The 15,298-nt window shown below is 37.6% G+C and overlaps 1 protein-coding gene across 7 annotated transcripts in view; it reads left to right on the top strand.

The window, feature by feature from the left end:
* Positions 1-11,731, top strand: part of LOC149226950 (Nucleotide/sugar transporter family protein) — a 143,222-nt gene extending 131,491 nt beyond the window's left edge. For 2 of the 7 annotated variants that reach the window (XM_089377638.1, XM_089377641.1), the window contains 5 exons: positions 9,524-9,636; positions 9,791-10,052; positions 10,215-10,483; positions 10,653-10,833; positions 10,964-11,731. In XM_089377638.1, the coding sequence (XP_089233764.1) occupies positions 9,524-9,636; positions 9,791-10,052; positions 10,215-10,483; positions 10,653-10,833; positions 10,964-10,985 (847 nt within the window). In that variant the 3' untranslated portion in view covers positions 10,986-11,731. Of the gene's footprint in view, positions 1-9,523; positions 9,637-9,790; positions 10,053-10,214; positions 10,484-10,652; positions 10,834-10,959 lie in introns of all 7 variants that reach the window. The other 5 variants (XR_016247755.1, XR_016247754.1, XR_016247756.1 and 2 more) reach the window with 5 other exon arrangements.
* Positions 11,732-15,298: the final 3,567 nt, after the last annotated feature.

The following is a 15,298-nucleotide window of genomic DNA, read 5'->3' as shown; positions in this document are numbered from 1 at the left end:
GAAATTCATCCCATAGCTGCCCCAATTTTCAACATAATAGACATGATTGGCAAAAAGGACTTAGTAGGCAAATTCACAGGCTTAGTTATACATTTATCAATTTTTCCTCTACCCTCTACATGACCACATCCCAATGTTCTTTTGAAGCTTGGAATGCAAAGGGAATCCCTAGAAATTGAAAACTTGCTTGGGCTAAATTGAAGACCAACCTTGGTGGGCCAACGAAGGGGAAAGGTCCCTTTGACTTTTTCTAAACCATTGAGTTTTGCCTTGCTAACTATTTGGAAAGGGGATCCATTTCCAAATTGTTGGGTAATGCAATGGTGGCAGTGTCTCAGGGGTCACATGAGAAGGCCAGATTTGGTGGGACATTGAAAAGAACAATTTGGATGTGTTCTTGAACCCTATAAGAACCAGGAATAGGACCCTCAAATCAGAGCCTTATTTCAAGCAGGTGGAAGACTACATCTAAGAACAAACCATCATTTCTCTTTCTAGCTAGGCATAGGGTATGGAACAAATAATGGGGCAAAACTAAATGCCCTCTTAGCTCTGTCCAGAATTGCATTGGAGAATGGTGTAGACAGCTTATAGTTGTATGGTGATTCAAACTTATTATTGACTGGATGGTTGGAATTGTGTATTTCAAAACTCTGGGTTTCAACCATCCCTGGACTAGTTCAGATTTGGAGAAACAGGTTTACCCTTGTTATTGCCTTGATTAGCAGCCTCAGCAAGGTCTGGTCAAAGTGCTAAGCGGTAAGCACACATAAGGTGTACCTACTGTCACCTTAGTACAATCTCCTCTCACTTTAGGCCAACTCCTAGAATGCCACTGGGGGTATTCCAATACTATATTGCTTCACCAACGAGTTAATAGATCAGTGCCTAGAAACAAAGAGGACAAACTCACTACTGCCCTGCACTTCTAGCACCTGCAAATGATAAAAATTTGTAAAAAAACACAAGGTTGAAGTGCTTTTCAAGCCACATAAGAGTGTGGAAATACACTAGGGTCAGGTATCCACAGGTGCCAATGCTAGGGTATGAAATATGAATGAAATAACAGCCCAGCAACAGATTTATGCAACAAAATGTATTATACAGCAATCTGAAATAATAATTGCATAAATTGGAGGGTTAATTCCCCTAGAGCCAAGCCCAAAATTTCTCCCAGTCAAAATATAACTCTTTGCAGCACTTTGGGAGGCTGAAAACACCTATAAGTAAGATGAATATGCAATAAAAAGCAATCAGAAGTGAAACTAGGGTTTGCATGGTTATATCTCACCTTGTTCTCTTCAAACCCTAGGGTAGGGCTTCACACTTCTTTGTAGAAGGTTGCTGCAATTTTATTCCATATTTGAAAAGACCTCGAAAAACCCTCAAATGATACTAGAGAAAAAATTATCCACAAAGAGAGGGCCAATTCCTTTTTGGCTGTTAAATGTTACTTGAAAGGCACAAAACCCAAGACATCCACCGTGGAATAGGGCTATTTTTGGTATTTTTTATCTTTTGGATTTTTTGTATTTTGTATTTTTCATTTTTTTTTTTTGGATTTTCGATAATATAAATAAATAGAAAGATAAAAAGCTTGAATTTTGTAAAAGCAGTGGTTGTTCGTTGGATTTGGCTTGGGAAGGTACTTTTGCACAGGCCTAAGTGTCTAGGTGTGTAGAAGTCGCCTATGGACCCTTGAACCTTAGTAATTACTTCAATAATTAAAGTAACTATTTTACAAGGATAAGGCAAGTTTAATCTAATTTAATGCAAAGTTTATTTGCATTAGTAAATGAGATGAATCTCAACCATCGATCTCAAGTGAGGTGAGGTCTAATCTTAGCCATTAATCACATTGGAGATTAGGGTTGTGGATGTTGGAAAAAGTAACTAGGTTCGGTCTTCATAATTATCATTATTCTTATCTCGTTGTATATTTCATGTGAAAGGAAAAAGAAGAAAAATAAAAATTATTTTTCAAGCATGGGTATCATGCTCAAGTCAAATTGTTATTTAGGTCAAGCATGTTCTTCATGCTTCTAGGGTTCTATTGAGTCAAAAGAATTTTTGTCATAAGTCAAATTATTGTACTTGAGTCGAGTCCTAATTGGACTTTTTTTTGTAAGCTTTGAAGAACCTTTCTATTACTTTTCAAAAATAAGCAGGTATTACAAGATCAACATCTAGAGCCAGATGGTCTCAACCTGCCCAGAGGGAAACCAGGTTTGTTGACCATTTGGTTGCATTATAGGCCATCCAAAATCTGAATTGTTTGAGATTGTCCAACAGAGCAAGATAAACTTGACAATCTTTATAACCACTATTAACCAGAAACCTATACCATATGTACCAAAATTTCTTTCTAATCATCTACACAAAACTAGACTGAAACAGTAAAATAACCATACTCATCTAGAGACCATGCTAATCATCAGAAGATTCAACTGGTGTCGGGTCTTTGGCATTGGAGCCCGACAACTCCCTCTGAGGCAAGCAAGGAATGTGCTTCTCTATGTGTGCAAGGCAGGCTTTTAGTTGCTGGATTAATTGGAATTCCCTATGATTTTCCAAGATTTCATCTACAAGGCCTGAGATGCATGTAATACTCATCATCAAAGCCTTCGTTAACAAGGTCTTCATCAACCATAATATAAATAAAGACAGTTGCTATTGAGAGTGGTGACCACGGGTGTGGGTCGGGTCTCGAATCACGTCCCCCAACTCCTCCAAGATTTCCTAGTCACTGATGTTGACTTGGTTAACAATCTCTGCCTCCCATTCATTGACCGTCTGGTGGGCCTGCAGGTGGGTGCTAGTTGTATATGCTCTGGCTGCTGTTGAGAGTTTGAGACGGATCAAGTTCTGGTCCCAGGTCCTTGACCTCTGGTGGATCGGGATTGCCCACTCTTGCGGCCTTGGCCTCACCCTCGACCTGCATTAGGAATGCAACCTTAGTGCGTGGTTGGGCGAGCCATGGACTCCAAATGACTATTGCTGGTAGAGATTTAAAATGAACCAAGGAGGTGGGTATCTGACCTTCAAGTCTCACAATGCGATCAACAGAGAAGTCTTTGGGAGGACGACCAGGATGGACGAGCTTGAAAATCAGTTTAGATAAGGAGCTTGCAGGGTTACAGGAACATAAACATAGCAGAGAAAACCATTAAACCTTCCTCTAAGGAACATTTCCACATTATCTTCACGGATTTGTTTTAAGAAACCATCCCAATTCTCCTGCAGATTCATTTCTGTCCGGTGCATGAGTTCATAATGAAAATAAGAAATATCACCCATAAACTAGTCCCAAATTGACTCTCTAGAAGTTGCATGGGAATGGAGATAGAAACACAAAAAGTGCTATCCCGCCATCTATCAAAAACTGGGAAGTGACCATATCCCAAGGCTTCCAAGCTCATGGGTAGTGGGAATTTCTAAAATCAGGAAAGGATTTCCAGTCACGAGGCCTCCAAACCCCTGATACGCAGGAAAAAGGGTGAACCCCATCCCCCCCAGCCGTCTGAGGGCTGCACTTTGCACTAATACATAAGGCCATGTCTGGACCGACTGTCCCAAGCTAGATACAGTACAAATATATCACAAAAAACGTTGGACTCATAAGGTAGCCAATATGAACATACCAGGAAGAGCTGAGATGGAGAGGAGATGTCGTGCCCTCAGCTGTCCGAACTTGGGCATAGATACCGCCTCCGTGAACTTCCCTGATGAAAATCTTATACTGCTGAGAGCCTGCGGAGGAAACAAATTTGCCAGTTGCAACAAGTTTGCTCAACTTCGATTCTGAATTCACCAAATACCTTCTCACTCTGTCTTAATTCTGATTTAATTGCCTTGACATCTCATGGATGCTGAGGCTTGTGTGGGAGTGGCCATGCCACCACCCTCTTTGTACCTTTAATAACTACATGGCGGAGATGCGAATCTCACTGCGTTCCTTCTCCCAGCTCTCACCCTGATCGGGGGAAGTCATAATTGGACTTTTGAAAGAAAGTGGAAAAGGAATTTTATTTGAGTCAAAAATGTCAATCTTGTCCCCACAAGTCCAAGTTGGCCTTGGAAGGGACCCATTTGACCTCATGGATGTGTATAAATAGAGGACAGTTCGACCTCATTTAGAGACAGGCAAGCAAGTTCGACTTTTGTGCCAAGAAGTGAGAGAAAAACCAACGAAATATAAGGGAAAAAGAGCTGAAGTCAAAGGAGAGAGAGTGAGGGCCAAAAGAGAAAGAAATCTGCCCTAATTTCTGTCACATGTGCGAAGTTGCAGGGGCTGAAAATTTCAGGCCTAGTTGCAGGGGCCAAAAATCAGCAATTCGATCAGATTTGGAAGGCTTTGACTATTGCTGACTTTAGTTGACTTTGATTTGTTGGAAGAGCTTTGAATTAGGGCTGACTTGGGTTTTGTGGGAGGTTTTGTTCTTGGATTTTGGGTCTTGGATTTCTCACTTTGATCTGATTCTATAAGAAGAGAAGATTTGACTGGGTTTTCCCCTTGTAGGGGTTTTTCCCTAGCTTGGAGCCTACATCTTGTGTTCATTGTCTTTTTGTGATCTTCATGGTTTATGGTTTTGGTAATTGTTTGATGAAAATAACATAATAAAAATAATAAGAAGCCAACATATCTTCACAAACAATTATCAAGTAAAGAGAAATCACCCTAATTGCTGCCCTATTGATTTCTCAACATGGTATCAGAGCTAAGGTGAAGAGAAGGCAACTTGAAGATCACTCTTGTTGGCATAAGTGGAAGACATTCATCAAAGCTACTTTGGAGGACATCATTTGCTACAGACACAAGGAAGGGCATAAGGAAGACGACTTAAAGAAGACTACTACATCAACTATCTATCTCTCTCTATCATTGAAGGCTATTGGTTACTCATCATTTTGACGAAGATCATCTTTCTCTCTTGAAAAGCTCTTTGATCATCACTCATTTTGGAAGGCATCTCTATAGAAGTCATCACTTAAGAAGGATCAAGATTCTTGGGTGTTAATTTAGCAGCTCAGTTACAAATTCCAACCTTTGGGACTAGATTCTTCTTTTAGAGAGGACCAATTTTGATCTTTGAAGCACTTGATTCGGACATGGGAAAGTGGATTTTTGAAGTCAAGCCCACAGTGGCACAAATTGTCAAGGTCGGCCTAAGGACAAATTGCTTTTCCAAGTGCCTCACACAACACAATTTTCTTCTCTCTCTTCATTTGTTTTGTTCGTACAGGTTAAAGGAAACTCTTTTCTCTTCACAAGTGCAAGGATCTTGGAAGCAACTTTGAGTTTTCTGTGTTGACTTTTCAGCTGGACAGTTTGACTGAGTTTGACTTCATGGTTTGACATGCTTTGACCTGCAAAAATCTGATTTCTTGAGGTTGAGTTGGCTGGCACAAAAATTGAGGCAATCTTGGCTGTTTGGTTAGCATGACTTTCTGGTTTGACAGCAGAAAATTGCAGACTGTGATAGGAGATTTTCTCTCTCCTTTGACTGAGTTTGATTGAGTCTTTGAAGATTATTTTGGGCTGACTTTGACCAACATTTGAGGCCAAGTTTGACTGATGTTGACCGAGTTCCTAAAAGGTTGTTTTGACCGTTGACTGTTGACTGGTTAGGGCTTACTTTGCTGCTGTTGACTTGGACAGATTTACGGTTGACTTCTGTTGACTCTCTCTCTTGACTCATATTTGACAAACAACATGGCATTTTGATTTGACTAAATATTGGATATTGGTTTTGGATATTGGCTAGTCAAAGGGTGACTTTGACTCTTGGATGTTGTACTCTCTCTGCTGAACATTTGAAGACAATCTAATAGACGAAGAATTGCAAAAGGTTTTCCTCCTCGTGGGGTTTTTCCCTGGTCATTGACCAAATATTGTGTCTCTTGTCTTTTGGCTGTCTTTCATTGTGCATCTGTATAATTGCTCTACTATCATTGGTTAATTGAAGTGGAAATTGTTAAATTGGATGCTATTGGATATTGTTGAAGTAATAGTTGCAGCATAGAACAATTGATGAAAATTTAACATGGTATCAGCGCTGAGGTGAAGACAAGCCCAAGAGACATAGAGCAAGAGCATCCATCTTCTAAGCAGCTGATTGAAAGGGGAAAATCTTTTGGTAAAAATGTCTACCTCTTATTTCAAGGACAATGAAAAGCTAGCTGACTCATCTGGCTTTGCAACATGGAAGACTAGGATCAATGTCACTTTAGATGAGTATGATGTCTTGCAGTACATGGAAGGAAAGATCTCCCCACCACTAGAAAATGCTCCTCAAGCTGCCAAATCCAAGTATATGAAAGGGAATTGGTGATGACTGCCCTTAGTGGCCTTTCTTCTTCATGGGACATGTTCATTACTTTTATCAACAATAGGGAAAGGACCCCTTCTTTTGATGAGCTACTTTCTCTTTGCAATCAAGAGGAAAGATTGATGATATCTTGAGGAAGAATTCAAAGGCCAAATGAAGGAGAGCCCATTGCCTTCATTGTTCAAGGGAAGAAGAAGAATGTAAAGAAAGGAAAGGGAAAGCCATTTAAATAAAAAAGACCTCCTCAATCCAATGAGATTCCAAGGATTCAAGAAGGCGAGATAGAGATGTTGAATGCTACGATTGTCATCGAAAGGGTCACTATGCTCGAGATTGTCTTGAAAAGAGAGATGCTCCAAGAAGATACTCTTAAATGTCCTACGACAATAACTGTGGCTTCAACAAAAACAGGTCGTACGAAAGGAGGTGGTAGAAGAGATGGAAGGAGAAATGAAAGAAGAAGAAGAGACTCCTTTGATGATCCTGAAGATAGCTATTGTCCACCAAAGAGGTCAAGGAACTCTAGGTATGAAAGTAATGCTACTAATCAATCTAAATATATTCTCATTTTCACATTATCTAGTTCATCTCCTTTGGATACTCGGGATAGTTGGCTAGTTGATAATGGGGCCTCTCATCACTTCTCTAGATATAAGGAGGTTCTCTCTAATTTGGTAGAGAAAGAGACCGATTGGAAATAAATTGCTTTGCTTTTCGGGTGATTTCCCGACCTCCAACAATTGAAACAATCTCTTTCCAACACTCCATCTAGGGTTTCTAACTGCTCGGCCTCTCTCTGCAGATAATTTGGCCTCTCTACTACTGGCTCTCCGGAACTAGGAAAATCCTCCTCTTGCCTCTCTGCTACTTCTCCCTCAATCTCTGATGCATTCCTTCTTTGGCTCGAACTCTTCTTGTTGAATCACTGCATTGGATAACTTGATTTGCCCAAGGAACTCGCTCTCCCTCTTGCTCGATGTGTCTATCTCTATCCCATCGACTTGCTCTTTTAATCTCTCGTTGGATCACCAACGACCATGATCAAATCGTTATCAGCGACTAAGATCATCTTAGTCTCGACCATCTTAGAGCTTTCTCGATCTTTCTCAATTAATTGCCTTTAATTTATTAATTTCCCTAAGTTAGACTTGGGCATTTTTTAGTTATTGATCAATTAATTTAATTGACTGGTCTGCAAGTGTTTTCTCCTAAAACCTTTTCTGGGTTTTGGAGATCTCATGTTCTTTAGCCTCTCTGATACAAGTTGAAACTAGAACACCTGTTTGATGCTAACTAAAACTAATACAAATTGCAGCCATACTAGAGAGTCACGATAAAAAAGAAACAATCACCAAGCCTCTTCACTTGTACTCGAAACTAGATAGAACTTTGAATTGCGAGACTGAGTTTTACCAATCCACCACACCATCACTTGTGTTTGAATGAGTAACTCGAGTGCACATATATAGTGGTTTGTGGTCTTGAAATTGTGGAGGGCCAACCAACCCAAGGGCCCGTGGATCTTGCTGGTAAAATTGGGACCGACATCCCATGCGACGCCATACAACGTTCCATACAGCTGGGGCTTGTTCCCACCATATGACCACACTTTCTAATTTGGCCTTTTAACTCAGCGCCTTAGTTCCATGTGACTAGGCCCTATGACCGGGTTCCTAGGGGAACTTGGCTATTTGCATGATGATGTCAACATGACATCATCATGCCATGTCGTAGCCAATGATGGGTGCCACGTGTCACCCATTTCTAGCCTTTCTACCAATAAAAACTTGCCATTTGTCCATGCCACGTGGCAACTTTTGGTGATGCTAGGTCAATGTGTTGATGTTAGTGAATGACGTGTCACCTACGTGTACAGACAGCCTGTGAGCTCTAGCCACGTGTCAGGACTCAGCAAAGCTGGGCTTGCCACATGTTGATCCGAGGGATGTCAAGGTGGCGGTTTATTAGTTATGCAAGTTGCTCTGTCATCTACCCTCCAATTTCTTCATCTGTTGATTAGATGCGTCAGATTTTGAAAATATGCATGATTGTTGACTAGGTTAAAGGTCGTGTAGGTTCCATTGAGATCCGCCATTGATTGTGTCAATGGACCATGGATGCACTTGGAAGGTGTGCACTCTTTATTAACATTTCAGTTTTTTGCCCTATAGTTTGGGCCTCCAACTAGAGCTGATTTCAAATGGCCATAACTTCACATCTGGGAGGAGTTTTTTAGAGCAGGATATACCATTGGAAAGGTATTGATGAGCTCTATGCAACCATGCAGTTTATAGGATCATTAGGACATCATAACCACATCAAAAACTCAAATAACTCCAAGCACCTTTAACTTCACTTGATGAGAACCTGTAAGAGATCTAACTGTCATAGTGCTTCATAGAGAGTCCTACTGCTTCCTTGGGTGTCATGAGTGATATTGTTGCTGTCTCATACACCCCCTTTGACATCAATGACATCTTGTTGTCATCAATGACAACACATTGTGCAACAATTTTTTGAGAGGTTTCTGCTGAGAATCATTGACCATGATTTTCTTTATTGTCGTCAAGCTTGGAAATTAACTCCTGTTTTTTGGAAGTGTTTTGAGAAACAGACCCAGGTGTCTACACCACAAAGGGATTTATTTCAGCATAGGTGCCAGGTCTAATGGGTAGCTCTTTCACCAAAATTGACTGAGATTTGCAGCTGGCCTCATTCCTTTTGAAACACAAGCCATTTGAGAAGGTCTGTTCACAGTGAGAATGAAACTTTATTCGACAGCTCAATACTATGTCGACCTCACCAGTGAACCAACACCCTGTCAGTAAAAAAATATCATTTTTAGTAACTCCATTTTGGTCTAGAATGTATTCTCATGATATGAAAATAACATGGACGTAAGTCAAAGTTACATGAAAAGTTCAAGGAACCTTGGGTAGAAAGGTTATTTTCTTGTTCTGTAAACTGACTCTTTTTAAACAGCTATACTTCTTACCAATTTTTATGGTAGTTGTTTTGTCTTCGCAATTTCTTTTTCCAAATAAGGCGAAGTCAACAAAATTTCTGTTCCACTTTTGTTAACATCTGTCATTTGAAATGCTTTTGTTTTTGCATACTGGGACATGTAGTTCTCAAATAACTCTGATGCAATGTTTGTAGTCATCTTAAAAGAAGTGCTCTCTTTTCTGTTGCAGATATGTGTCAACAGTCTTTCCCATTGGAGCAATGTTTGCCATGACTTTATGGCTTGGGAATACAGCTTACTTGTATATTTCTGTGGCATTTGCACAAATGTTGAAAGCCATCAGTAAGGACTTGCAATGCTAGCTCATATCTTCTCCACCTAAAAAATTAGAATTGATAAATATGCCTGGAGTAATGTTGAGCTTTCCCACAACATAAGGTCAAAAGGCTTTTCAGATTCTTGTTTTTAGCTTAAACTCTCTGTTTCATTTTCACAGTGCCTGTAGCCGTTTTCTTGTTGGGAGCAGCAGCAGGGCTTGAGGTACTCAGCTGCAAAATGTTTTTGATTATGTCGGTGATCAGCTTTGGAGTCCTTGTAGCATCATATGGAGAAATAAATGTCAACTGGGTAGGGGTGGTTTATCAAATGGGTGGTGTTATTGGAGAAGCTTTGAGACTTATTTTTATGGAGATTCTGCTGAAGAGAAAGGGTCTGAAGTTGAATCCAATCACTATGATGTACTATGTGAGCCCCTGCAGGTATCCACAATAAGAAAGACACCTTCCCTTTACATTGTTGCAAAAAGTTATATTCTAATTTCTTCCTCTGCAGTTCCTTTGCTTTATTTGTTTCGATTGTTGCAAAAGATTATTCTCTTCACAATTCCTTTCGTTGATATGCTTATATGATGTCTTGTGCAGTACATTATGCCTTTTTATTCCATGGATATTTTTAGAGAAGCCAAAGATGGACTCAACAATGAATTGGAAATTTGATCCAGTTATCATGTCATTAAATGCTTTCTGCACATTTGCTCTGAACGTGTCAGTATTTCTAGTTATTTCACACACTAGTGCATTGACAATTCGTGTAGCTGGTGTTGTAAAGGACTGGGTGGTTGTGTTACTTTCTGCGCTTTTGTTTGCTGATACTAAGCTCACAACTATAAATCTATTCGGCTATGGTGTTGGTATAATTCTCAAACCTTTTGTTGCTGTTTATTAGAGAGGATGAAGTTAGACACTAGAGGAGTTCGTATTCAGCACTGTCTTTACCTTAATTTGTCTGTTGGCTTAGAATCAAGATGTTTATGAATGCAGAGGTAAGGTCATGACAAGTCATGTTGATATTATTTGCAGCTATAGCTGGTGTAGCAGCATATAATAATTACAAGATAAAACCTCTTGCTTCCAGTGAAAACAAAACAGAAGTTGTCAGAGATGAACTTTCTGCTAGGCATGATGAGTCCCTTGACGATCGTCAAGACAATTCATCTGTTGACAATAGATACTCCGATGGGCATATTGAAAGTGAACTGAGGTAATTGTCTTTAGCATGTTTTATAATTAAAATTTGTAGATGTTTCATAGGTTGATTCTATAACTTGTACTGTACAGTGCATCCATTGCCAGTAATTACCTGATGCTAGTGATTTAATGTCTTAAGTCAGCAGGAAAGCTAATGGATGGTGATGATTATAATTATTGGTAATTCCTCATGGCTCTCTGGCAAGCATGGCTTGAAACTGGGTAAGCTTGGAAATATAACCTGTCATAACCTGCTAGATGCAATTACCTCTGCCTCCTGCAACTGTCTATGGAGGTTTTGTTTATGGGGATCACTATGCAGCAAACTAAAGCAGAAGCCAAACATTGAATAATCTTCTTTTTGGAAATAATTTTTTATCGATCACTTTTTACAGATAATGATAAAGACAGTACTTTCTGTTTAGCTGATCAAGGAGAATATTGCTAAATTTTCACTAACAAAATTTTGATATGAAATCAGTCGATCCCTGGCAAGTTCTAGGAATAAAGCAGCAAATAAGATATATGAGATGATCTGCATTATATTCTTGGAAGATGAGACAACATCATTAGCAGCATACCGACAAATATGCTTGCTGATGAAGTAGCAAAAGGTCTTAGATATGCCTCGTGTAACAATTTGGTTACGATGAAGCACTTGAATACGAAAATGTATACTGATTGATTGTCGGTGAAATGTTGTTTCAAGGTCAATAGTTACAGTGCAGAAAGCACACAGAGACACGTATAGACAACTTCTGCCTTGTGGAAATCTCAGTTGACTGACTATTGCATTTGTTCTTTATTAATTTTTTTTAAGAGGATTTTGTTTCTGGTTTAGAAGTTTCTTGTACGGCTCACCATCAATAAAACTTATAGATTCAATATACACTAATCCGATTCCTCTTTCATTTTCTGATTACATTATACAAACATATTTGTTAATCAATTTCGAAATTTGTTGTTTCAAGATTTATAAACTATGTATACGGCTGAATGTTTGCTAACCTATATAAATAACTGCCAGGACACTTCACCTTTAGAACTATATAAAGAAAAAAATCAAGGGAAGATGATCTTCCTGCTATCCATTTGCCAATTATAGAATTCTTTGTGAAATCAATAAGAACAATCTTATCCATATATTTTAGATAAGCAGCATATTACACCTTAGTAATTTCTCATGGCACCGTCCCATGATTAGCCTAGTCATATTGGGTTCTCTTCATCCTTTCAGAAAAGTAAGCTTAATATGCCTGCTTATTTGATATTTGGAAAATAATTATAATGGAATATTTGTTAAAAAATATTTTAAATATTCCCTGATAGTACATGCATCACATGACAACTGGTTTTTATAAGAGGTTATACTTCTTGACCCTGCAATGGGGATTCTAGTCATAATTGGTTCATTCTTTAGAAAAATTAATTTAAAAGTTGCCTTCTCATTTGATGTTTGGAACATAGTTGTAATAGACTATTTATTCAGGAAAACTCCTTTACATATATCCTGAGTGGTCATACATCCCATGATTAGTTAATATAAGAGAACATACTTCTTGATCCCGCAATCATAATGCTTCCTTCAATCTATTCCTTGATACAACATTTTTGATTATTTTCACTGTAAATATTGATTTTCATTTTTAATGCAAAAGAAAAGCACTATTCCATAGATGGTAGACAAATATCATTTAAAGGAATGGTATAGCCTGCTGGTTGAGATGGGATGTATTCACACTAGTTGTGACTTAGGTTCAAACCTGGGAAAGCATAGAGCCTTGGATTATATGGAAGGATTAAAGTATAACTTATAGATCTCTGTATTTCATGGATGGTGATAATCAATAATGAATTGCTGCTCAAGTGGCTTAATTGAGTCTGATAGGACATTTGGTAGTTGCTAGATTCCTTACCCAGGTGCCCACACATTGAAAACTAAGCAAGTGAAGAACTTAAATGCAGTAAAAGCACAGGCATCATGTTTTTTGTTTTTTTAATCAATTTTTACTTTTAAAATTCAATATTCAGGTACATTTAATGGTTTAAATATAAATTCAAATGACTTACAACCAGTTTTATAACTTAATATGTCAGGTCTTGTTTTAAAATAATCCTTTTGTTGATATTTGTTTTGTACAGATTTACTTGGTTTTTATCTTAAAAAAAGGTTTTTAATGGAAATACTCACATGTGGAAGTGATACTCTGTGCAATCCAAAGACTGAAGACTATCCCTCTTATTAATATTAGTGCAAGGAAACAGAGTATGGAAGGGTTCATTTAATCTCTCACATGATACATCATATACTATTTGTGAGCTACCTTACAATACTACTAAAAAGTCTTACATTTTTTAACCATCAGTGCGGTTGGTTAACAAAGTCGACTTTAATCTCTAAGACTGATTATCAGAAATATCTAAAATCCACGATACACTGAAATCCAAACAAGCATGGACGTTGGTGTTCCACTTTATTGGTGATTTTCCACTGGTCTTTTTTTCCAAGCAATGAGTAGCGGCATGTCTTCAAGAAGGGTCTCCAGGGATGCTCTCTCCATTGCATCAAATGATAGTCTTTAAATTTGCAAAGGACCCTTGAATTTGCCTTGTTTTGGAGCTGTCAATTCGTCTTTTAAGACCCTATGGACGTTGTTGGGATATGTACTGTTTTGACACTGGTACAGTTCTAAGATTCACGTCATATTTTTTGAGTTATCCTTAACAAGTTTTCCCAGGATTTCTAGTTTTGGTACAGGTTTTGCAGGAAGGACTAACCTTATTTGCTGCATTCTCTCTCTTGTGAGTTTCAAATGTCTTGTATGGCTTCATTATTCTCCCTTAGTAGCATTTGACAATTTTTAATATGAGGTCGTCATCACCCTGCATTATTTTGTTTTGCTTCCTTTAGTTGTTGAAATATCGTCTTCCTATAAATGCTTGAGTTAGAGTTGAGCATGTGCAGGTTAAATGGTTTACTCATTCATTTTCATCTTCGGACTAATAAACCATTTTATTATCCCTGTAAGGTATTCGCAAATACGTTGACTAACAATTAATCAACCATTCACTGAAAATTAAACAAAAAATTATAAAGTTAACATTATAAACAAAATTAATTAATTTATTTTTAATATTTTATTTGTATTTATTTGTATTATGATTGGTTGAATAATTTTCGTTCTGATGAAGCCGCCGCCAAATCATACATGCTTCATCTTTTTCCCGCAGAAAGTGTCGGCTATGATTATGTGATACGATATGTATTAAATAAAAATCTACTGCGATTTATCACCCTGTAACAAAGCTCCACCCACCCACGTAACCTAATCCCTCCATGTTACATATCCACATCATTTCTAAAACATCTTTATGATTTATCACCATATTAAAAAGCTCCACCCATGTAACCTTATCTCCTTATTACATATCCACACCATTTATAATATTTTCTTAACCTTATCCCTCCATGTAATAAGCCATAACAAACCACTCACGCTATTAACACAAATTAATAATTATTTGCATTTACACTAATAATAACATAATATTTAAATTAAATAATTTCATATAAATATGAAACTGATTGCACCATATAAATTCAATGATGTAATATATAACTTTTTGTTTTGTCTTTGTATTATGATGTATTACATCATGTCTTATAAAACGAGTGCTTAAAATTATATTGTAAATGAGTTAAAAGAATAAGGAGAAATTATATTGTAAATGAGTTAAAAGAATAAGGAGAAATGGTATTGCACATTCATGTGAAAATGTATGTTTAAAAGCTCAACCACATGTATTCTCATTCTTTGATTTCATTCCAAATTCCCTTCACTTACCTCTCTGCTCAATCTTATTATCCTCGTTGTGCGTACACAAATGCATTGACGAACAATTAATCAACCATTTGACCGAAAATTAAACAAAATAGTTATAAGGTTAACATAGTAAACAAAATTAATTAATTTATTTTTATTTATTTTCATTGTGATTGGTTGAGTGGGTTTCCCTCTTATTGTATAATGATGAAGTTGCCCCTTGATGGTACCCACCTCATGTTTTTGGTGCATAAGTACACTTGTTGCTTTACAAATGGCAGATGTTAATGGTTGGCCTAAGCAACGTCATCAACCTCATATACCATAATAGTCTTTTTCCTACCCTAGTTTTCATTTCCATCACTTCCTCGTACACCTGAACACCTCGAATGATTATGAAACGAATTAACTTGCTTTGTATGTTCAACAGTTTTTCCATACCCCAATTTTATAGTGGAGAACACCACTATATATGTAATTCTTCATTACATTTATTAATATGCTTTACTTCACTTTTATAGTGGAGAATACCACTATATATGTAATTCTCCATTACATTTATTAATATGACTTATTAACGTTTTTTTAGTCATCTAATTGTTTGGGTTATGGATGGTTTATTGAAAATTATACCTTTGAGAGGATTGATTGGAC

Source organism: Pinus tabuliformis, chromosome J (genome assembly GCF_031772625.1).
Source record: "Pinus tabuliformis cultivar Carrire ecotype Pingquan chromosome J, CPIR1, whole genome shotgun sequence".
NCBI lineage: Eukaryota > Viridiplantae > Streptophyta > Pinopsida > Pinales > Pinaceae > Pinus > Pinus tabuliformis.
This window is presented reverse-complemented; position numbering and strand designations above follow the sequence as displayed.